Below are 25,940 nucleotides of genomic sequence, written 5' to 3' on the forward strand. Positions count from 1 at the left end.
TGTAATACAACAAACATTTACACATTCTTTCAGATGGATGGGTGGTTAGGCACCGACATAGGGTTCAAGGGTTTATAAGTCACATTAATACAATTATCTCCAAATCCTACAGTTTTAAGTTCATAAATACAGTCTTACATGTCCCAGCTAACCAACACTTTTAAAACAAATCTAGTTTGTGATAATGGTTACAACTGATTCATGGAATATAAAGGGGTTATTAGATAAAAAAAGAGAAACCTAATCATGCACCTCACATTTCAAAATAAATGCAATATAACATTTTTACAAGAGACCCATATGACTAATGAACTTTGAAATAGTGATAGAAATAGGAAATGGGTGAAACAAATAATTGCTGCTGGGTATGACTCATCTTCTGGGGGGGGTAGCTATTATAATTAATAAGTCATATCAAAGAAAGATCACTTCCATCAAAAGTGATCCTAATGGAAGATAGTGTCTATTTACCAGTAACTACCATATGCTAAATAAACCTTTACTTTTTATAAACGTATACAGTCCCTGTTCAAACCAGAAACTTTTTATTTATGACATCTTTAATATCCTAGCAAATTATCAAAATCATCTATGCATCATAGGAGGGGATTGGAACGCTCTGCTCAGCCCAGACATTGATAGGTCACATAAGGATACTAGGCAATCTCAACATATTACATTATCACTAGAAGAATTACAGTACACCTTTGATCTAATAGACCCTTACTTAAAATTTCAGCATGATAATTCAATACCTAGATTCACCTTCTTTTCAACCAGACATAAGTCCTGGACAAGAATTGACGCCTTTCTAATTTCCCAAACTTTCACCTGCTATAGACTGAACTAAAAGGTCTCTCCAAGATCTATATCTGACCATTCCAAAATCAATATCTCTATTAACATCTCGACTTATAGCCCAAGAGATTCTTATTTCAACAATTGGACCTTAAATTCTAACATTATTCAAATAAAAAAGTAATACAGGAAATAAATGTTATTCTTGCCCAACTTGAGAATGACCAAAGAAACCGTGTTGGGTAAAACCTTGGTGCAGAAATAAATCCAAATGAAAGGTAAAAAGTAAAAAATGCACCAAGATAACACACAGCAAACGTTTAATCACAGCAAAGTACAAAGTGGTAAGCGCTTTCACAACCGAAGTTGCTTCATCAGACACCACAGTAAAAAATGCACAGGTTTAAATAGAGATTCTAAAATGCCAATTAATCAATAAAAATCACACAATGATTAAGTAGCAGTGAAAAACAATTAAGCCTCATGCTCAAACTAAAAAAAGCATTGCTTAAAAACATTGCTTAAAAACATTGTACAAGAAGGAATCAAATACTATACATGAGAAAGCACTTAAAAAACTTATAAAATCATAATAAAACATGGAAAAATACTAAGCAGGAAAAAGTTAAATAGAATACTTGGAAACTAATAGTTAAATACATTAGACTAATTTTGAAAGAACTTAGCTAATCTTAATGCTTGAGATGTCTAGCCTTTTAAAAAGGGACCAAGGAAGTAGTAGCATTCAAACCAGGATACTTTTCAGCATTAAGTTTCAAAATCCACTTCTGTTCATGTCCCTCTGTGATATTCTCAATGTCACCACCTCTGGGGTTTCTATGAATATGTTGTAGAACAAAGAACTTAAAGGAATGAGAATGCCATTGGACATAACATGATTGTCTAGAGCATTTGATGGTTTATTATTACTAATATCTCTTAGGTGGTCTAGAATACGATCTTTAAGCATTCTATTTGTTTTTCCTACATAAAAAGCAGGACATTGTGCACAAAAACAGTAATAGACCACATCTGTAGATCTGCAATCAGTGTATTGATTAGTGTACAAAGAAAATTTCCTAGTAGGATGTACATATTTATTTTTGCTATATATAAATTGACAAGCACTGCAATTCCTGCATGGAAAAGTACCATGCCGATTGGATCTAATAATAGTTCTAGATAATTCACCATGACATAGATGTTGTTTAAGGGATTTATTATTTCTAAAACTAAAAATAGGAGAATGTCCGACCTTGTCTACCAGTCCAGGCACTTCTTGTAGCCAATACCAATGCTTTTTGACTACATCTAAGTATTGATTGATGTTACTGGAAAACTGAAACACCACTCTAAAATCATTACTAGTTTTGTTAGTATATCTTGTATTGTCAACAGCATCACCAGCATTAAAATAAAGTTTACATCTAGTGCTTCTCAGCGTCCAGGCATTAGAGATAGTCTGTTCAATGTCTGCAAGTGAGTATCCCCTATGTAAAAATTCTGTTTTTAAATTAGATAGGGCAACTACTGCATCTTCATCTCTGCTATGCAGTCGCAGTGTTCTAAAAGCCTGACCCTTCCTGTCTAGGGTCAGGCTTTTAGAACACTGCGACTTAAGAGCACTTTTCCATATCTTTTTTTAAAAGAACATCTAAATAAGATATCTGACTACAATTAAAAACATAAGTAAAAGATAAGAAATCGCTAACTGTTGCTGTTATACAGCAAGTATATTTCGTAAGGAAACCTATTGTAATAATTTCCTCCATTTTAGTAGTTGCCACCCCACTTACCAAAAAAGATCAGTGGTAAAAGGGCAACTAGTTAGAGCTGCTCACATGGTTTCCAAAGAAGATGAGTTTAGACAGGAATATAATAATTTGGAATCCATGTTTCTTAATCGAGGATATCCTCGGAGTGTGTCCTGAATCCCTTAACAGAGGAGGTTATAACTAAAAGGTCACTAGGGGTTTATAAGCCAATTTTATTTGTTAGGACAAATATTAACCCCATAGAGATTGGAACAGTAAATTTAAATAATACCTTGGATTTACCAACCTGTGATGATTTAAGCTTAGCCTTCATCACGCCATTTAGCATTGATAGCTTTGCCATCAGAAATATTATATCTAAGAATTGAGAATATATTATCAATGATCACACTATTCAAGAATTTTTTAATGTGTCACCCAGACTTGTGTTTAAGCATTGTAAGAATTTAAAGAACATTTTAGGAAGTAAAAGTATTCAGTGATCACATGAGAGAAGTAAGGGCATGTTCAAATGTTGCATGTGCAGATATTGTGTACACATGACAACAGGAACTTCTTTTAGTATTAGGGAACGTACTTACACAACGAAACACAGATTCAACTGCCAATCTAAGGGCGTGATTTATTTGGCCCAGTGCCAAAAATGCCCCTCTTACTATATTGGTAAGATAGATAGGAAATTAAGAGAGAGGGTGTAAGAACATTTATATCATATTAGGAATCATAAGTTAGATAATGCTCTTGCCAGACACATTGATGATTACCCAGATCATATTTTTAAATTCAGGGCTATCGATTATATTAAATGTGATGGTAGGGGTGGCTCGGCATCATTAATGCTTGAAAAACTGGAATTATGTTGGTAGTTATGTACTAGGGCATGTCAGTCACCTGGGTTAAATGAAGTTTATTCCATTACTTGTATTCTTAAATTGAAAAACCTGTTGAGATAAATTTATATTCACAGATTCATTCATATAATTTTATATATTTTACATATTCCCATATGTATATATATTTTATGACATAGTTTAAATAATATTCTTCATACACACACACACACACATATATAAAATTTATTATGTATTACTTATTGTAAGAAGAACTGTTCAACATGCATGTTGTTTCTCAGTATGTATTTTAACCTAGCTTCATTATTGATTAAATTATAGGCATGTTAGAAATTGAGCAGTAGTATTTTTATATTTTGAATCTTCTTTTGGCTTTTCCTGGTTAGGGGTCACCACAGCAGATCACCTGTCTGCTCATGATTGGCAGTGGAGTTTTACAGTGTTGAGTTGCCAGCCCATTACCCTACCTTCCGCAGAAGGCACACACACTCACACCCAGGGCCAATTTAGACTGTCCAATCCATTTGCAGCATGTCTTTGGGATGTGGGAGGAAACTGGAGCATCTAGAGGAAACCCATACAACCACAGGGAGGACATGCAGACTCGCACAGAAGGCACCCCAGCTGAGGATCAAACCAGAGAACTTCTTGCTGAGAGGTGGCAATGCTAACCACTGCACCACTGTGGCCACCCAGTAATTTTATATTGTGAATGAATTATATAAATTTACTGAATAGGTTATCCGAGTATGTAACTTTAGTATAAAGTAGTGTCAATATTTGTACACATTTTTATGTCCCTACGTTTTAATTTCTTAACACATTTCATTGTAGTGGAATTAATTGTGTTACTTAGTGTTAATTAGGGGAAGGGTGTAGTATTTAAGTTTTATGAATTCATGTGTGACTTTGCCTGAAGAAGTCTCTTCACAGTAAGTGACGAAAAGCGCTTTGTGTCATTGGATGTCAGCTCATTAAACTTTTCTACAGCGTAGTCCTTGTTCCTCCGTGTGTTTTTGGATTCACTGCATATCTAAAAACTCAATAAAACGTTTTTTTTTTAAATATATATAATTTTCCTTTAACATTTCTGGTGTGTAATAATTGAGGTCCTTTCTCTAAATTCAGAGCAATGCCAGGAACACTTAGGGCTCCTAAGAACATTGTGATCACAGACGCTGTGGTAACGTTCATTTTTCATTACATGCTTGATGTAGGTATTGTTAGTAGTAATGTATAGTCTCAGCTATTCTTCAAAGGAAAAAGGGAAACAATTTACAGACCGGTAACATTGCAAACAGATAGTACTCCCGTTTCAAATCATTTTCATATGCCTCTGTCTCCCTAACGGGTTTAATAGTTGTACCTGGAGGATGGCCTAATAGTTAAGGCTTTTGTTTGTCAAACACAAGGTGCAGGGTTTGAGTCTCACAAAGGATAACTGTCTAAGCTTAAAATTGCTCACAAGGGCAATTAGCTTAGTACTAACCTATGAAAGAGGGTGTGTGAGAGAGAGTCTAGTTTTGAAAATAAATCTTAAAAAATGTGTATGTTTTGGGCTAAAAGTGAGACAGCGTCTATTACAAAAATGACACTTTTGTGGTATGTTTAGACTTCGTAATTACACCGCACATATATCTTATTCATAATAATATGCAGTTAATCCGATGCAGCTAATACTGGAAGAGGGATTTGAACCATCAAAGCTGCAAGCTAACCGTGGTGACAACTCCTTGGAGGAACCCATTCTCACACCGTTGCGTTCCCAATCTGAAAACAAACTTCTCTCTTGTCGGCTTTTTATCTTTTACTACGAAATTCGGCAATCCAAGCACCTCCTCCTTTTGTTTAGCTACCCGCAGTTAGTAAATTTCCTGTTGACACCGGAATATTTACAAAAGTGTTAGGAAAGGCAGGTTTAGCGCCGTTCGCTCAATTCCAGCATACCTTATCTCTTCCCACTGCTGGCCTGGCGTTAACGTGGTGAATCTAGTGAGGGCAGGACTGGGTTTGAGATCCGGTTTTTGGATTGTGGATTTATCCGTCCTCTCCAGTCGCTGTCTCAGGAGCTGACAGCAGGTGACAAAGTGTGGGGGGAGAATAGAACGCCGGACTAGGACATTGGTCGCTCTGTGGCCAGCTTCCACCTAAACCAGCATTGTGGATCTAGATATCACTACACCGATCACTGCAGCTGGACAAAGCGTGTGCTGCTCTTCTGGGCAGCGATCATCTTGTTTTGGTCGCTGATGGCCGAAGCTTGGCTGGAGGAGGAGGAGGAGGAGTTGCGGCGGGACCGTAGAGACTGTGCTGCAACCCGCAGAGGTAGACGAGGACAGAACAGAAATTCAGCCGGTAAGAATGGTGAAGGAAAGGCAGTGGACCGCTTAGCATCTACTGCCGGGTGTGAGCACTTGTCTGAGTTTTAGAACCCTAATGTATGCTATTGCAGCAATACTTTGTGCATGACTGCTGGGGCTTGCTTAGATCCTATATCTTGATTGAAGAGTACATTAAGAGTAAGAACATTTAGTTTGTTTGAGTCCCACCACTTCTGCTGTGGTTCATGTGTCGCTGATAGCTTAGTACTTCACTGTGCTGCACACTTTCTTTTAACCTTCCAGAAACCATTCATGATATAGCTTTGGTTTGTTGCAGGTATATATTTCTTCTCCCAGTATACTGTTTTTATTGGACTAACGTTGGTTTATTGTGCAGCTTGCTAACCAGTTGCTTGCTGGATTTGCCTGCTACTCCTATGTACAATTTTTAGCTTAAGTTATGCCTTCTCTGTTTGTCCCTCCCATATGGGGAGAGTTGGAGACTGAGTGACGTGGGAGTCTCAGTAAAATAATAATGGCAGTGTTGAGGATGGCTTCAAAGCTGGAGAACAAGCAGATGCTAAATAGAAAATATACTGATTTGTCTATTGTTGCTTTATCCATCTTTCTTTCAGTGGTGCAACATACCAGTGTAAGAATCTGGATGACAGTTAAGAACATCATGATCTCCCATAGTAATTAGTGCAACACCAGTAAACTTGTGTAGGTGTTTTTCCTTTGTGGACTATGTTTTTTATGATCTCTGTGCTTTATTTAAACCCAAGCTTAGAGGATAAACTAAAGAAGATGTGTATACTTATTAACCTTTTTAATGTGTCTTTGTTATTTAAGAATTCTAACTTAATGTTTTGTATTGCTCAGACTGGAATGCTGTAATACAGAGTATGACTACCAGCTATTCATAAGGTCATAGGTAAATAGAACTAGATTAGCTGCCCTTGTGAGTCATTTTAAGCTTAGTTAATTTCCCTTGCTGAACAGGTTTAGATTCCTAGACCAAGTATTTCAGATGCCATTTGACATGCTGCTGGGCAGTAAATCCATTAGTATTGGGTTGGAGGATGCCTTATAAGTAGATACAGGCCACCTCTTACCAGTCTGTAGGGTACTGAGTATAGTGACAGGGTTTTCATTTGGTCCACTTAGGACATATTGTTTAAGCATTGTATTCTGTGGGAGTTTCAGATGTTGCCTGTGTTTAGACAGATCCATAACAAAAGAGGCAGTATACTCAATCAGCCTAATGAGGGCTGAGTAAAGTGGACAGTGACATCCATAGATCTAAACACAATCTATTTGTTTATTAGCTGTACATTGTGGAAGGGTTTTCTTACGACAGTGGATACATGTTGGTCTAAAGTTAGGTCACTGTCCACATAAGTTTCCAAAACCTGAAGAACTTGGTCAGCTTTTAGGGGAATATTGTCAATGTGGTAATTCTCTGTGGTAATGACTTCCTAAAGGAAACATTATGCATTTTTGTTTAATTTCAATCTATGATTTTGGTACCAGTTATTTGTTTGGGACAAACCTTCAGGCAAGATGGATAGAGAGAGCCCTTTGGTGTTAGCTTTTACTTCAGAGAAGTAAACGCCAAATAGAAGAGGACCCAGCACAAAACCCTGGGGTTCTCCACTGGTGACGGGTCTCTTGTTGGGGGTAACTTCCCCTATTTTGATTTTCTGTGTCCTGTGAGCCAGTTGGCAGCCTTGGGTGACATAGAAGTTTATTCCCTGTTTTTATTTAGTTTTTCTACTATGCCTGAGTGGCGAATTGTGGTAAAAGCTTTGACCAGGTCAAGGTATGTGGTGTGTACTGTTTTGCCTTTATCCATTGCTTTGGTAACCTTTTCAAAAAGATCCACCAGGATGAGTAAGCATAACCTGCTGTTGACGAATCCAAACTGAGACGGGTCCAGTGTTTAGAGATTCCTTATATGTCCCAATTACTTAATTCCCTGATAAATCTTCTCATGGCTTTGCATAAGAGGCTGGTCAGACTTACAAGCCTGTGGAAGATCTTCCATGTGCAGGGAAATGACTGTAGCTGTTCTCCATTCATTAGGTGCAAAACCTGTATGGAGGCTGAGGTTAAGCAGTGTTGTTAGGGATGTGGTTAAATCGTGCTTCATGCTATTTAAGAAGTATCCAGGGATATTGTCAAGACTCACAGATGCAGTATTTTTAGCTGTTGATAGCACTTATAGAACTTGGTCTTGTGTGATACCTGGAGGTGAGCCAGTTTCAGGTATATCTTGAGGAACAGACAGAGGGCAGGGATGGGTAAAGTTAGAGCAAAATTTATCAGCCAGTAGGTTCACTGTATCTTCAGCGTCATTGAAGGTAACCTCATTCATAATGCATTGCTGCACCGAAGTCTTGAGATTACGAATATAACTAAAATGTGCCTTGGGATTGTCTTTGGTTTTGGTAGCTATTTTAGCCTCAGACTTGGTTTTGGTGGACTGTGACCAGCATAGCTGTATTGAATTTTTTTTTCAAATGTTGGAATATCTCTAGAAAGGCATGCCTTGGTTTAAACAGGTAGCTTGTACTGCTGAAAAATCAAGGTAGTTCAAAAGTATGGGCACAGTACACCTGGAGCCACAGTTCACAATAAAAAGGTTGCTTTAATGCTGAAATGTGATAAAAACAAGTAAAAGATAAAGCACTTTTATCTTCTTAATGAAAACTTCTTCAGATAGATGTTTTTATCTGAAGAAGTTTTCATTAAGATGACAAAAGCACTTATTTTTTACTTGTTTTATCAGCATTTCAGTATTACAATAATGAATTATGGCTCCAGGTGTACTGTGTCCATACTTTTGAACTACCTTGGTTTGCAGTTTGCTCTTTGTGGATTACTGCTGAAAAATGTAAAGGGTCCATGTGCGAAGCAGTTTTGCTTGGTAAATAACATGTGGGAAGGGTGCAGTATGTAAAGGGTCCGTGTGTGAAGCAGTTTTGCTTGGTAAATAACATGTGGGAAGGGTGCAGTAGCTGTCTAGTTAAATTTTGAGACAGCTACATGTGTGGTTCCGTGAAGTGTATTATTAGTCTTGTATCTATTTGTGTTGTTAGAACAGAGATTTAAATGCTTAAGTCTAGTACTTCACAATTTCCCAGATGCTTATATGAATTACCTTTAGCTTTAATTTCATTTTCATTCTGTTTAACTGTTGTACATTGTTCAGGTCAGTGCCATGCTTTGCACATGACTGTTTCTTAATAAACTTCAGAGATGCTGTTTTCATATCAGTGTTGTCATGGTGAACAGTGTGTACTGTCACAAAAGGGGAGAGTACCGAAATGTGTATGGAAGCTGGCTAATCCTATGTCCTGTGGAAAAAAATATCTTGAACTTTAGTTCAGTTTCGTGTTGTTATTTAGGACTTCTGTGGAGCATCTATTGATTGAATCAGATTGGAATGCAATGAAGTTCCTGGGTCTGGAAGACAAGGAGGTACTAGTCAGTCATATATTCATGGCACAGCTGCTGCATCTACCTTTTAGTTTGCTGTTTGTTTCTTTGCCTCATTTAAAACCTGTTGTGTACTTGGTCCATTGCTGGTACTGGTGAACTTCTTGAATGTCTGTCTAATTATACATAACTATGGTACATAGGTTCATTGGTTTAAAGCATCTAAATCAACTTGAAGCGTTTTCAGTTATATGTTCTTATCAATTTGATAGCAGTAAAATGAAATTGTTTAAAAACTCCAAATGAAGTTTCGAACTTTCTCATTACATTATTTTCTTCTTTATCCAAATATTGGAACGAACTGTGTTTGCCCATATTCAAGATCTTCTTGCAAAGTATAGAATTTTAGCAATGTGGTTTAGAGACAGTGTCATCACAAAGATTACTATTAGGCTTATTTGTGATGCAATACTTAATAAGTCTTGAAGTCTTCTGAACTGGTAAAAATGGGTTCTTGGTCTATCTTTAGCGTGCTGCTTTTGCATAGTATCATTGGTTCGATTACAGCTGTATGCCAACTTTTAATTCAAGTGTAACTTGGACAATTGGATGGGGAACAGGAAGTTTGCCCCTGGTTTGGCACCTATGTCTTTAATGTACACAGGCAACCTGTAAATAGTTTATCTCCAAAGCCCCTGCTTACACTTATCAAGGGTAACAGAACTTGTCCGAGATTTGGGATGCATGGCTAGGGTTAAAAAGGCCATTGTGGTTGTTAGCCTAGTAAACACCTATGAACCTATAAGACCGTAGGATATGTATTGAACTTGGTAACGTCTTGTCCTCTTCTTTCTTTATTTTAAGTTGGTACGCTGCAAAGATCTCTCCCTGGATTCTCTCTTTTTTTTAGTTCTTTGATGGAATAAAGAAACTTTGTTTTTCAATCATCTTGTTTTCTTTAAGAATGGCAAAACATTCCCTGGCTGTGTTAGGTGGCTTGCTTTTTTTCTACAGAATGCATCATTGTATTATTAAGTTGCCCATATAAACAAAGTACATAGGGATACAATGAGTCCTTAGGTGTAGTTGGGGACTTCCAAGATGGCTGCACGTTGAGTAACAGCTTAATTCTAGCTCTTCTAGTCTGAAAAATGAAATGTAGCAGTGAATGAGAGTGGACCTAGATTTCTGGATAATTTTCAGTAACTGACTAGTATGTGCACTGCCTAGATGCCAGGAAAAAATGAAATATAAAGGATATGGAGGAAAATCAGGTACAAAAGTTAGGGAAAAACACAGACTGGGAAAAGTACTGCAGTTGTTTAGAAAGAAGCAGTGCAAGTTCCAGACGTGACTTCCAGTAACCTAGAGGAAAGTATAAAGCAGCTGCACACAGACTTGGTTAAAGTAAATGAAACACTGATGGAGTATATTAGCACAAACAATAAAAACCTGGAAAAAATGGACGACGCTTTGAACAGATATTCAGATAAGGTGAGAGAACTGCAAAACTCAGAGGTTGAAATGAAGAAAAGACTGGCTGAATATGAGACTGCACAAGAAGAAATGTTTCAAACAAATGATATAATTAGAGGACAGAGCATGTAGAGAAAACCTTAGATTTTCTGCTGTACCAGAGAAGCTGGAAGGAACAGATTGAATTAATTTTATGAATGTACAAATAAGCAACTGGACTGATATTCCACAGCAAGAATTGTTTATTGAAAGGGCACACCATGTGTATGCTCCAAACCTGGTTATGAGAAAACAACCAAGACCTTTAATAGTAAAAGTGCAATCTTACCAGCAGAAGGAATTATTCTGACAAAACTGTGGAAGAAGGACAAAGTACTAAAAGTGGTAGACAGCAGAGTGTTTGTGGAGAATGACTACTCATTGCACACCAGACAGAAGAGGAATACATTTATTAAATTATATAGGGCATGCCAAGAAGCAGGTGTGAGATTCAAGCTACTGTACCCAGCTATTCTCAAAATATTTTTCCTTGGAGGAGCAAAACATGTTTTGATGAAGTACATACTAAGGAAGAAATACAAAAGTTTGTCCAACAAAAAGTGACCTGTGAAACAGAAGGAGATTCTGCTTCTTGTTCTTCTGGTAATAAAGACCACAGAGAGACCATGCCACTGAAACCTTTCCCAGTGTTTCAACATAAAATGATTGAGAAAGAGAGAGAGAGAGCACAGAAGTGTACTAGAAAAATTGAGAGTGCACTGGAGATGAAGAAGAGACAGGGTTTGGGAGATGGAGATGAACAGGAATATAACAAAAGAATCTGGAAATACAGCTTAAGAAGCCATTGGAAAAAGCTATTGTGGTGTTAAAAGACACCGAGCATTTCTTGAGTGATCTAGGTGCCTTTTGTAGAAGTCATGATAATTCCTTTAAAGATGTTATATTAGTTACTATGGATATTCGAACACTTTTTACTATTATACCTCATGGTATGGGAATAACTTCATTGAAATTTTTTTTAATAACCAATACTGAATATAATAAGATGCACATAGATTTACGTGAGTCACTGATGGAAATTGTTCTGTTTAACAATATATTTTTGTTTGATAATGCTGTTTATATGCAGAAGAAGGGTGTAGTGATGGGGACCCCCTGTGCAAACAGTTATGCCAATCTAGTATTGGCAGACTGGGAAGCCAGGGTGGTCCTATCCAATCGTGCATTTTCTCAATGTTTATTGTATTATAAGAGATTCGCAGATGATATTTTTATTTTGTGGCAGGACACGATTGATGCCCTGACTGAATTTGTGCTATATTTAGAACTTAGTAGTAAATGTTTTAGGTTTGGAATGAATTATTCCCATGTCTCGATTGACTTTCTGGATACTAGGATTACATTGGTTGATGGACATTTACAAAGTTCACTTTTTCGAAAGTCATGTAGGAAAAATGCTTTGCTGCATCAAAGGAGTATGCATCCTAGGCATGTTTTTAATAACATGGCCAAAGGGCAATTTTTGCCTATGTCTAGATTACACACAGGGGATAGTGAATACTTTGCAGCAGCTTCTGCCTTAGAAGAAGATTTAATAATGAGAGGGTATAGGAAGAAGGATGTGGAGAAAGCACATATGGATATACATATGTTACGTGCGACTAGAGGGAAACCATATTTTAAGAGGTTGGATAGTGTCTCTACTACTACTGAAGTATATAATAGGAAGAGTAACAGTTACATCAGGTTACCCCTTACATATGGTAATAACATTCATCAAGTTTGTGATCTTATTAGTAAACATTGGCCTATTTTATTGTCGGATGAAAAAGTGAGCAGCATAGTGGGGGAGAAACCCTTGTTTACGTTTAAAAACAATATGTTTTTAAAAAGGCAGTTATGTTACAAATCTACAAAATCTACATTACAATTTTCAAATAGAAATGGTACTTATCCATGCAGATGCTGCAAAGCTTGTGTTTTTATTTGCAAAGAAAATGATTTTCAGCATGTTTCATTAGATGTGTATTTTAAGGCTAGAGTTTATGCTGATTGTAAATCAAAGGGGTTAGTTTATCTTTCTAAGTGTAAATATTGCTCAGAGTTTTATATAGGGAAGACTCTACAAATGCTAAAAGAACGCATTCTACAGCATCAGGGTGACATCAGGAGAGTGAATCTATCGAATGCTCTAGTCTCCCTTAACCCAGATTATTCATTTGAATTTATGGTGCTGGAGATAGTACCTATGAGTTTAAGAAGAGGAGATTATAATAATAGATTAGAACTGGCAGAGACTAAATGTATCACTAAATTCCAGGCGCATAAGTTACCTGGTTTAAATGCTGTAGTTCCTTTAAAACCTCTTGAAAAAGCGCAGGTTACATCAATGATTTTAATTGTTTAATTGGTTTATATTGTTATATAAAGTGTTAGTGCTTCTTCAGATCCATAAAAACTACTAAAAACTACCTGGTGTCAAAGCCCTTATCCTGTTAATTTGCAATAAACTTTTTATGCAGCAGCCGTGGTGGACACTTGATTTTGTTTATTCTACTGTTGAATCGAGTGACCTTCAGTTGTTTGGGGTCTTTTATTCTTTTATTTAAATACTGGACTTTCTTAGACTTTGTTAAACTTGTAGGGGACTCTAAAGCATATGCCCTACTTCATGTCATTAATGTTTGGAGACTAAAATCAGTAACCTGAAAGTTGACAAATGTGGGATTACAAAGCAATAATTATATTTGTGAAATAGGACAGAACAAGAAAATCTGGAAATATTGGATGTGTTTGGACATTTGTTAAACTTGTAGGAGACTGTAAAGCATATGCCCTACTTCATGTTATTAATGTTCAGAAAAATACTTAGGAGAGGGGAAGAAGAGCAAGAGAGCATTTAACTGTAAGCAAAACAAATTTTTAACAGTATTACTTAAGTGGTGCATGATTTTCTCTGCATGTTATCAAGTATTTTTTTCAGTTATTTTTAAGTGTAATGGGGATACTAATGTAAAAAACTGCTTTTGTCTGTTTTTGTTTTGTAGGCACTGCAATGTAAAACAATGGGGGAATCTGGTTAAAAGAGCATGACAAAAGAAAAATGTGCTTTTTCTCATTCTTGCATAGGGGAATGACTGTGTTAGCTTAATATAGTAACAAGGTTTGACAGAAAGCAAGTAAATGAAAAAGAATATTGAAAATTATAAGGTATTTTTTCCAATAAGCAGTCCTGTATCTGGTTATCATGCCAGTAGCAGACAATTTGATAAAGAGAAATGGCATAGAGAAAATGTTTTCTGAAAGCATTCAAGTGTTTCCCAGCTGCCAGAGCTCTAATGATATGGCAATACCAGACAGCACTTAATAGAATCACAGGCTGTACCATGCATCTTAGCATGGATAAGCTTTCTTTCTGTTTAGCTAAAGTCTGTGTGTATGACTGTCAGTTTGGAACTTATATTCCTATTAAGGGGGTAAAACTTTGAAGGTGTACATAGTTTTGTGTGTTACTATGTTAGTAGGTTTTGAGGGGTATTTTGTGTGTGTGTGTGTGTGTGTGTGTGTGTGTGTGTGTGTGTGTGTGTGTGTGTGTGTATTTTTATTTGAGGGTTTTCAATAAAATAAGTTCTGCAAGATGGGACAGAGGCTGAAATGGAAATGACAGGAAACAGTTGTATAAAAGATTAACCTGCCAAACCGTCCATGCTTGTAACACAAAAGCTGGAACTAGACACTTAAAAAGCTGTTGACATAGAAGGTGAGAATAATAATTCCTCAAGAATATGATCCTTTCTATAATGTATTTAAATGTTAATGGTCTTAGAAATAAATCCAAAAAAGAAAGAGTACTGAACTGTATTTAAAAATGTAGAGTGCAAGTAGTTATGCTACAGGAGACACACTTGGAAAGAATTGAACATGTGAATTTGACAAAAAAAGATTTTCAGGATGGTTATTCAGCAGAATACCTGGGGTAAAGGAAGAGAGGAGTACTTTATATTAATTGCAAGAGGAGCTCCAATAGTAATAGAAGAGAAAAAAAAAGGTAATAATTGTATATTTGTAGTACTAAGGGGCTACTGGCAAGGGAGGAGGATTACACTGGCATGTATTTATGTTCCACAGAAAACTGCTATAATAGAGCTAAAGAAAATTCTGGGAGAAATAATCAGCTTTCAGAAAGGGATATTACTTATGGGTGGGGACTAGAATGTGATTTGCAACAGGGAAGATGTGTCTGGGGGCCCAGAAAGAGAAATATAACAAAGGGGGGGTAGATTTTTAAAGAAATTTATGAAAATATTTGGCATGGAAGATGTGAATTTAGTACCAGCAATATGGAGTGAATTTATGTGTTATTTCCCAGGCTACAAAAATTGGGCTAGGCTGGACAGAATTTACATTTCACAGGAACAAGTGCATTTAATTGAAAATCTTGATATGCACGTAATAACTATTTCAGATCATGGACCAGTATTAATTAAAATAAAAACACAGGATAATGAAATAAAAGTGAGACCCTGGTGTTTTCCAACCTATCTGTTGAAAAGAGAGGAATTTAAGGAATGGGTAATGGAAATTATTCAGGAGCTATTAGAGAAGATAGAAACATCTTGAAAATATAGCTAGGGAGTGGGCTAAAATTAAAACGGAATTTAAAAATAGGGTGGAAATAAAAGAAAAGGAGATATAGTTAAGTCACAACAATTATTTAGTGGGACTGACAAATATTAAAGTTTACAAATGGGGGAATCTCACAGAACAAGAATAGGAGCAACTACAGAATTCTAAACAGAACATCAGGGACTACCTTGATAATGTGCATGAGTTTAGAAAGATTGCTGTTTAGCAACTGTTTTTTGGTAGTAACTTAAGAGCACAAAAGCCTTTAGCCCAATGACTAGGAAAACAGAAAGTAAAAGGCTGTCACCAAGCTTAGGAAGCCTATTACAAGGAAGATAACTAGGGATCACGTAGAAGTATTAGAAATAGTTCAGAAATTCTATGAAAGTCTGTGTAATGTAGAAAAATATGGAAATTAAGAAAAGGTACCAATGGAAATGTTTATGAAAGAATTAAATATGCCAAGGCTAGAGGGAGAGAAGGGTCAATTACTAATGGTTAGGATAGGAGGAGATGAGATAAAAATGGTGACGTATAACTAATCTACAGGAAAGTCACCAAGATTTCATGTTATTCTTGTGGAAGTTTGGAAGCTAGGAGGGGAAAACATTGATGAAGATCTGGAAGGTTTTAACAATATTTTAAGAGGAGAAAAAGTACCCACATCCTGGAAAAAGGCGGTAGTATCTGTACTATCTTAAGAGGGTAAAGATACATCAGATCCAGCTTTATACAAGCCCGTTTCAATACTAAATCCTGATTATAAAGTGTTTATGTCTATAATGGCTAGACAAATGGCAAAAGTGATGCCAAAATTGATAGATATGGATCATTGTGGCTTTGTGGAGGGGAGGCAAACATTTGACAACATAAACAGAACAGTGATAATCTAAAAGGAATCAGAATGTAAGAAAATACCATTGTTGCTGGTGGGTCTTGATGCAGAGAAAACATTTGATAAAGTAAGTTGGGATTTTATGAGCAGAGCAATGGAAGCATTTGCATTCCCTGATTAAAATTATAAGGTTGTTTAGGAGGATATAAGAAGGATTGGAGGAGAAAATTTAAAGTTGGTGGGCTCCTCACTGATAATGTCTGCTTAAGCAAAGGAACTCAGCAGGGGGTGTCTTCTCTCCCCTTTGTTATTTGCATTATATTTAGAACCATTGGAAGAGAAAATAAGAGACTCAGAAATTCAAGGATATAACTGGTATGATAGTCAAGAAAAGCTGTCTCTATTTTTAGATGACATTATTTTATACCTGACAAAACCAGAAAGAGACGTTATAGGGTTGTGGAACATATTGAGACAGTTTCAAACTTTGGGATACAAAATTAATGAACCAAAAACAAAAGCAATAGCAATGAAGTATGTACCCACATACAAACTGGTTCAGCAATATCCATATATGTGGGGACATGATAAAATGAAGTATTTAGGAGTATGGATTAAAAATGATACTAGTGTGGCAGCTATGGATATTTGGGAAGAGACTAAACAAAAGATAAAAAAAACTGAGAAAATGGAAGCTCTGTTATATGAATATTGATAGTAAGATACAAGCAGTTTTTGTGTTATACACTGGTCATTCATATTTTTATCAACCAAAGGAGAAGCTGTTGATAGCAATTAATAAATAGCTGAATGATTTAATCTGGGAGGGAAAGATGGCAAGAGTCAAGTGGGATAAGCTGATTCTTCAAGTAGAGCAGAGCAGATTGGAATTACCTGAGTTGATTGGGTATTTCAGAGCAACACATTTAAGGCTTCTATACATAGCACAAGCAGAAAACTGTAATTCAAAGTGGAAAGAGATGATGATGAAACAGGAGGAAGCTCAAGCAACTGGGAGAGACTGGAATTTTGGATGCAGACCTTTAAGGAGAACAACAATAATCATACAGAATATTGTATTCATAAAGTAGCAGAAGGTCTTCTAAGAACTAAGCCAACATGGGAATGGAGAAAGGAGATTCTGCCAATAGGGATGATTGCAATTAGGGATACAGACAATAGGCAAGAGGGTGTAAGAATGCATTGGAGAAAACTGTCAAAGGAACCAAGGTACTGGGAGCAAATAACTAGAGAGGAAAAAATAATAGAATGGGAAGATGCCAAAAACTTATTTGGACTGCAGACAAAAAATTGCCTTTCTTGGCAGAGTTTCTTTAGAATGTAGAACAGATGTTGCCATTAATAAAGGAATAATTTGTAGAGCATATACAATATTGCATGATAACTATAAGAATCATTTAGAGGAGGTTAGGAAGGATTTGGAAGAGGGATTAGATAAGCAATTTACAAAGGAACACTGGATAGATAGTGTACACATGTCTCCCAAATTTGCAACAAAATCTATAGGATTTCGGATCTTTGCCTGGAAGTGCTTACATAAGTATTTTTATACCCCAAGCAGACTTCAAGTAATTTTTCCTTGGGTAGACAACCAATGTTGCAGTTGTGATGAGGCAGAACAGAGTTAAAACAGTTGGAACTGGAATCTTTAGAAAAGTGTAGGCGCAAATTACATAGGAAAAATGGGAGCTGTGGGATCAATACATGCAGAGGAGGATTGATACATGCAGAGGAGGAACAAGGTTTAAAAAGAAGGCAGGATCTGAATAAGCTATGTAATAGCTGACAATGACTGGATACATTAAAAGCGATGTGTAATGTTTGCAGCTACAGTTGTGTCGGCACGGTTTGGAATGTATAATATTTGCAATTTAGATTGTGTTGCTATGGTTTATTGTCATTTTTATAAATGTTACATGGCCTATGTCATGCATGATAGTTTAATAAAGATGTTTATTGTTAGAAATAATGAGTCCTTAGGTGTACTTGGTGGAATAAGGTGGATTATGAGGAATTTGGAGGCAAGTTATTGTCACTGAAGTGTAAGAAGTAGAAATGTTAACTCCTCAGAGATAATGATTAATGTGGTATTTACTAACAAATTATGCACCTTTCTAGATTTATTGTATGTTTATTATCTAGTTATTCGTCTTTATTTTGGAATGTTGGCGATGATCTTGACACATTTTTTTTTTATAATTGTAGATATATGGGTTGTTACACAAATATCTTTGCTGGTGTTCTCTGATGGATTTAGGTACTCATTTTTATGATGGATGGCTGTTCTAGCACCATCTTTTAAACTCTGTATTATCATCTGTTACTCTTCCATTTTATTCATAGTAGTAACTGTTTATTCCAGCACTACTTTCTTTTATACAGCTGAATGGTTTTATGAGTTGTATTATAAGAGTTGTCTCGGTGCTTACTTCTAGTGTGTGTGTATTGCTACAGAAGTGATTTGTAGCTCATTAAATTGGTACTGGTCACTCTTCCTGTTTGCTTGGGTCATTGCTGAAAAGGGACTTTGGACCAATCTACTTACTCGATTGAAAAACAAACAAATAGAAGGTGTGCTGGTAGATAAGCCTTTCACGACATCCATTGTCTGTACCACTTCCTAAATCATTAATTTCAGTGTCTTCCTCTACTGTCTCTCCATTCATTTTGCAGTCAATGTTATTTCTTTATCCAAATTTGAACACGCTTGATTTGGTGCCACTGAAAGTGTTGCTGTTTTGTCAAGAACTGATTTTGAAATATTTCTGCTTCATAGCGGAAGTAACTATTCCTCAGTTTGCACTTGTATTGCAACCTATATTGCTCCACATTCATTTATATCAAAAGTTAAGCGAGTGGGTAGGCATAGTTCCTTATACAAACTGTTAAGGGACTTCCATGGATATGCCAGCAGATTTAGATGGGTAACCAGTTCATATGTTTTTTTTTAAGTCCTGTCTTACAAGCAGTTGCATTTTAACTTTTAAACTATATGTGTGTAACTGTTAAAGTTGACCTTGTTCTTTGTTAACAAAACCATATTGGTCTGTTAGTGAAAAGTCCTTTGTTCCTTTTATGATCGGGTCATTTAATGCCTAAATTATAAGTTAGGAGAGAATATGAATAAGGCTGAAAGGTCTGTAATTGTTAAGTGTAGTACCTCCCTTATCTATGGGGACCACAGTGACCTAGTGCTACACATCCAGAACATTTCAGGTTGTAAAGATAAGATTTTTTGTCATATTATTCTGTGAATCTGCCATGAATATTGTCTGGGAACAGGAAACTAGTATTTTTTTTTTACTCTGGGTATCATTTTATCCATAATAATAATAATTTTAATAATATTAGGGAGATGGACTTTATTTTTAAAGTTTACTGAATTTTTTTTTTATTATTTTATTTTTTGGATATAATTAGGGAGTACTTGGTTCTTGCTATCTGCTTTGGATGTTACTCTTTTTTTCACATTTAATGAAGCCTTTCTTTATTCTATTTAGGTTCAGTTTATTTTCATGTTAGGAATGTTTTTGAAAATAACTGATCTTTTTTCCTATTACATAGTTTACTGATGTCATAGTTTCATTACAACAGTTTATTGTTTACATTAACAGTATATTTGTATCTTGTTAGTGTATGTTTTTGGATATATTCGTAGATAGTAAGTAGACATGCAATCCAGGAGACATTTGATGAGCCTAGCCCAAATCCACAATTGCCCCAAAGCACTGCCTGTTAAGTGACTTGCTCAAAGTTGCGCTGTAGGCAAATGAAGGCTGAGGGAATCGAACACTGTAGCACAGGAAGTAGCTTGTTGACATCTCACACTCTTCACCATCTGTGAATCATTGTTTAATGATATCACAAGTTTTGTGTACCCTGTGGTGTAATATGTGAGTCATTAAAACATTTTATCCATGTCTTTTTTTTTTTTTTTTTTTTTTTTTTAGCAGGGTGTGATTATTTCTGTGTAGTTAGTTGCACAGTGGTGCAGCAGATATTGTTGTTGCCTCACAGCATGAGTTCCCCTGGTTCGATTCTTGACTGGGGTGCTTTCTGTGAAGAGTCTGCATGTCCTCCCTCTGTTTGAGTGAGTTTCCTCCGGGTGCTCCGGTTTCCTCCCATATTCCAAAGACATGCAGTAGGTATATTGGATGCTATAAATTTGCCATAGGTGTGAGTGTGTGCGCAACTGTATGGTGTCGAGCAATTACCATGGCACTGTTGAAAAGTGACACCCCGACTCCATGTGCAAAAGTAGGAAAAAGAGGTTGTGGAAGGATGAATGGCATTAACATAGTCTGGAAAGTTGGAGAAATTTCTCAGTGTCTGGTCCCAGTTTGGCATTTATTAATTGGTCTAAACTGAATCTTAAGCGATTATCTGCTATATCCACATTTTGCTAATCAAATTATTGTTGAGTCTTGCTCTTAGTTTTTAATAGCGTTCAGCAGGACTTTCAAAAATAAAAAAGTATTTTCAAGTTAACTTTGATAAAACAGAAGTGTTTTTCAGTACTAAAACCTTTTTCCATATGCTGAGTTTGTTGCCAGGTATAACGAGGGAATACTTGAACATGTTTAATTAATTACAAGTATCTGAGGATATGGTTTGATTCTTCACTGAATTCTTACTAAGTTGATTAATTAGCTAACACAAGTGGTTTATATTTGCTGTAAATGATTACACTTCCTCACACCAACAGTTTAACTTTCCTTGGATAATGTAAGAACTCATCACTTACTTAGGATATGGCTTTCCAAATTTTACCTCTTTGCCCTTTAAAAGTCTGTCCACATTGCAAGCTTTTAAGATTTTTAAGGGTTATTAGTGTATCGCACTTGCAGAATCTGTTTGCCTGCATGTTAAAAACCAAGAACAAAAATGTGTCTTGTAATTTTCTCACATTTGTGTAACAGTTGCTTTTCACTTTCTAACAGTCTTGCTGTTGTTGAATAACCTTATATTTTATGTTCATAAAGAAATGATGATATATCTTTTTATGTGTATGGGAAATCTTTAAAGAATTGAAAGAGGTTATTGTTATTTGGGCTCATATACTTGGGGACCACCTGCCTCTGACTGTTAAAAAATGATGCCGATATCTCTCTTTTAAAACAATCATTTTATACCTAAGTGTAGACTGGAGATAAAAAATGCATTAGTCAGAATTAAGATGTGTGTTATTATCTTTAATAGGAATGTCCTTAAAGTGTTAACATGTACCAATGATATTTTATACTCTGCTATTTAAATGGTTGCTTTTAATACTTTTCCATGTGTTTCCCCTGAACAGTTTATTGCTTGGATTTTGTGCTGTATTTTAGTTTTGCTAATGGCAAACGCTCTGTCATTTTTTATTACAGTCAGTCAGTAAAGTCCGGTTGTTCCGCTGTCCTTTTCTATCATTTCTTTTGCTGGACTGTCATTTGTGTATGCATTCAGGTCAAATGTAACTATTATCCCAGCGTGGAAACAAAGGAGATGCTAAAATGAAGCATACTGTATGATAAGTAAACATTTCTGTTTTTTTTTTTTTTTTTTTTGTAACACTTTTTTGCACTATATGCCTGTGTACTACAGAAGAAAAATTATGGCTGCAGAACAGTGATAACAGCAATAACTTGGGCCTTGTTGTAATTCAGGAATATTTCAAAGATTACCTGAATTGTTATTCCTGGTGTACTACTTTTATTATATGGTGGCTGGAGATAAGACATAGTCGGCTGTCTATATGAGATGCACAATAAAACAGAGCCTGAATGGCATATGATACTGCCATATAAGTGCAGATCCTGAACAGGGCCAGGTTGGGCTCATAATGGTATGATATACTTTCCTGCTGTACATGGAACACTGTCATTTCTTATACAGACTGCCAAAAAAGATCTGAAGGGTGCACAGTATGGCAACCTGGGTGTCTTGCTAATAAGTAATGTGCGTACTGGTGTGGGGGAGGGGAATTTGTTTCAAGTAATGGGATTTGGGGGTACTGAATGCAGCGACTGATTCCCTACTTGTAACAGAAATGCTTCATCCTAGTGTTTCTTCAGTTTACAGCTGTGAGTTTCTTCCAAAAGGCCTTTATACTAGGGTTTTATTTCTCCTGTGTTTCTTTTCAGCACTTGGCTGAATTCTCCCGCCATTTCTAGGGCAGTGTTACAACAATAACTGTACTCTCTTTCACCACATTGTATATTCCACAATGGTTGCATTGATGGTTTTGACCAGTTTTGGCCTGCCTGCTACTGCATTTTCATCCCTTTATTTCTTCTTGCTACTTTTCTCATTGCTTTCTCCTGTAGTTTAGCAGTTTATCTGGCCTACAGTGACCCTTGTGTTTGCCATAATTATTATGGCTTAGCCACGTGGTTAATATTGCCTTTAACACTATAGTGCATAAAAGGTTAATAAAGTAATTGGACAACTTTGCTGTGGATCCAGACTGGAATCATGCTTACAGTCCTTGGTAGGTTACCATGCAGAGTAACCGTAAGTGAAGTCAGATATGAAGAAAAGAGGGTAACCAGCAGTGTAGCCCAGCCTTTATAAGGATCTGGCAAGCAAACTGCTTACATTTATAAATGGCAGAGTGGTGTGAACCCAGGTCTGATTCTTATGCGTGAAAGGGAGGGTTTACGGATGATAAGGGTAAGATGAAAAACTCAGAATGCAGAGTAATGCACATGCAATAAAAAGGTCATGAGTAACAGAGCAGAACTGTGTGGAAAATGTAAAATCAAAATTAAAACTTGATTTCAGTCGAGCATTGCTCCTCATTAAATGAACAATGATGTTATTAAAGTGGCTCTGGCTGCCACACTATAAAAGGCGTAACCAGTGCTAGCCAGAAAGTTAGCCTTCTACAGTGACTTTTCAGAATATTGAAGGACTGGGAAAATTCAGAGCTTGTATGAGGAGCCGTAATGAGACTCACAATACAGCTCCAGTGTGTCTTATCAAGTTTAATCTGGTTGAAGCTTCAGATGAAAGAAAAAATTATGCACCACCCCCAACACACAAATACACACGTATTCCCCTGACTTATACAAACTGTTTGGTTGTCCTAAGCATTTGTACTTGCACACTAACATTTTTTTATCACAGTGGCAGTTTTTTTTTTAAGTATCTCTATCTCTTTTATCCAACTGGAAAGATAATTGCATACTTTTTTCTCCCTTTCTAAGCAGACGTTGGTATTAAAGCAATGTTACATATCTTCAATAACTTATTAACTTCTGATGAATGTCTTTTTAGTTGGAAAACGTGACTAACTGGATTGCAAAACTCATATTAGTCCAATAAAAGGTATCAAATCACCTCTGTATTTCACTGGAAACATTTAAAGAATTTAATTAAAAAAAAAAAAAAACTAACAGAGGGATCTCCTGAAACAAGAGTAACATGCTATTTATAACAGTCAACTTTAAATTAGCCTGCACACAGCTGAAGGATTGTGACCTGTCAAGATACTGATGGGAAGACATTAAATCTATGAGGGATTTGCTGCATCATGATTTTGAAAGATGCTTGTGCAAAATAAGTCACAGAAATAAAGTACCATGTTAACACTATAAAATTAAATGCTTTTGAAACATCCAACTTATTAAATGTGAGAAATTCTGGACAAGGGAAACATAGCTATCTGGATGGTACTGTCACTGTATCATGTTGCCAAAACTGTCAATGGGAAAGTTATAAGAAGATGTGTTAACTACCGGTAATGGGGTGGGATGGGTTACTGATGAATTTGGAGAAAGTTGTTACGTTCTGATTGTAACTCTAGATAATGACTCTGAGCCAAGAAAGTTTGTGATGGTACTTTGATCTCTTCTTACCATTTATTATTATTAGTAGTAGAAGTATTATCATTATTAATCATTTTTATTTGACATTTGTTTACCAGGAAAGTCCAACTGGGTGCCTGCCCATTTTCAGTGGAGGCCCGGGAAGAAAAGTTCCAGAGACAATTAGCATATTACATTAGCTGATTACAGATCAGCAATGACCATTTTTACATTCAAAAAAGAATATATAATAGCACATCATTTTTACATATATTAGATGAAACATACTTGCATATTAAGTACAGACGTTAGATATTACTAAGGAGACCATATACGTGACACAAGTGGTCTTTGCAGTTATATGATTCAGATCAGTATGATTCTGTTTGATAGTTAAATATTTTTTGTTTATTATAATGTACTTAGTGTACATATCGTAATAGTACAGGGTTGGGAGAGGAATTACAGGAAAGGGAAGGTAGGAACTAGAAACGTCTGTGTTTATTAAGTGTGGAAGAAGCAAAAATAAGGGAACTGTGTAAAGAGGCAAGAAATTATCAGTTGTATAAAATATAATAGCAAGGTGGAGGGTAATTCTGTTGCAGTTACAAATTAAGGAGCTATTTGATTAACCTGGTGTAGGCCATGAGCACAGTCATGTATTTTTTAGATAGTGAGAATACAGAGAAAACCCTGCTGATTTTGTTGGTTTATGAATAGTCAGTTGAACCTGACTATTTGATCACAGGGGTTGTTTAGGGTAGTGCTTTTGTAGTATAGAATTTAAGGCTGGGCAGGTGGGTAGGTAATGAATGATTTTATGTGTGGTGAGTAGCTGAGTATATTTTATGTAGTTGGTTAGTTCTAGCCAGCTAAGTGTTTTCAGTGCAGTGCAGTGGTGGTACGGCAGGGAGAATTTGATGCAGATCTGGCTATTTTATTGTAACATTGTTCAAGTTTTTGAGTAAATCAGATTTGAAGATGGGGGCTCCGTAAAGAGAAGGCAGAGGATAACCTGTTTCCGAGGCTGTATCTAGATGTGGAGGTGAGGGCGTTTCTAGCTCTGTAGAGTAAGCCTAGTTTTTGGTGTATTTTTTTTTTTGGGGGGGGGGGGCATTTTGTATGTTTAAATCATATGGTTGTCGTCTATGGTTATGCCTAATAGTTTTGTATTGGCTACCACTTCTATAATGGTATTATTTAGGGAGTATATATTTTTCATGAGACAAGAGATTTAGGATAAAAATAAAAGTTTTGTTTTCTTTGGGTTAAGCAGGAGTTGAGTGTTTTGTAAGCATTTTTCAGTGGCAGTGAAAGATTCTTGTGTAAATTGGTTGAGGTGTGTATGGTTTATTACAAATAAGGCCACACTGTAAAAAAGGTCACACAAGGTGTTCCAGGTCGTGCTTCTCAGACAGAAGTAAGGAGGTATACAAAAGAGAAAGGAAAACTGACATAGCTCAACAACTATACCATATAATATATATTTACAGTTAAGACTAGGATACTGTAAATGTATAATAGTATTTCTCAGTGTTAAGGTAGAAGGAATGTAGTATTATGTAATGTGAAAAATACTGCATCCCTTATGCATTTGCTGCTATGCATGAATTTAGTTCAAAGGCTGAAGATCAATTTTATGCCAGTGTTTCTGTATTTCTAGTTGTTTCAAGATATCACACACTTGTATAGACACACACACAAAGTTTTACAGTTTGCTTTGGAAGCTGCTAGAAATTAAGGTCCTTTCCCACGAGTAAAAGCTAGACTGTGCTCATGCTAATAACATTAACTGGAATAAAAAAATATAATTTGTATTCATCCTTTCTTTATATGCCCACTTTCTTAGAGTGGTAAAAGCTAGGGATGTCATTGTAACCATGTCCGATTTATGCAGTTTACCAGTCCAAACATTTGTCATTAGCGAAAAGCAAGCTTGTGCTTCCAACTATGAGTTTATCTTTGCATACAACTATGAGCGTGACAGTCTTTGTGCAGTATGTCACACC

General features: G+C 36.1%; 1 protein-coding gene across 2 annotated transcripts in view; it reads left to right on the top strand.

The window, feature by feature from the left end:
* The first annotated feature begins 5,212 nt into the window (after positions 1-5,212).
* The window catches only part of SH3D19 (SH3 domain containing 19), a 2,322,497-nt gene continuing 2,301,769 nt past the window's right edge, over positions 5,213-25,940 (top strand). For both annotated transcript variants that reach the window (XM_044062032.1, XM_044062033.1), the window contains exon 1: positions 5,213-5,779. In XM_044062032.1, the coding sequence (XP_043917967.1) occupies positions 5,674-5,779 (106 nt within the window). In that variant the 5' untranslated portion in view covers positions 5,213-5,673. The remainder of the gene's footprint in view (positions 5,780-25,940) is intronic.

The sequence above is a fragment of the Protopterus annectens genome, chromosome 2.part1, assembly GCF_019279795.1.
Source record: "Protopterus annectens isolate FY-2018-M chromosome 2.part1, PAN1.0, whole genome shotgun sequence".
Taxonomy (NCBI): Eukaryota; Metazoa; Chordata; order Ceratodontiformes; family Protopteridae; genus Protopterus; species Protopterus annectens.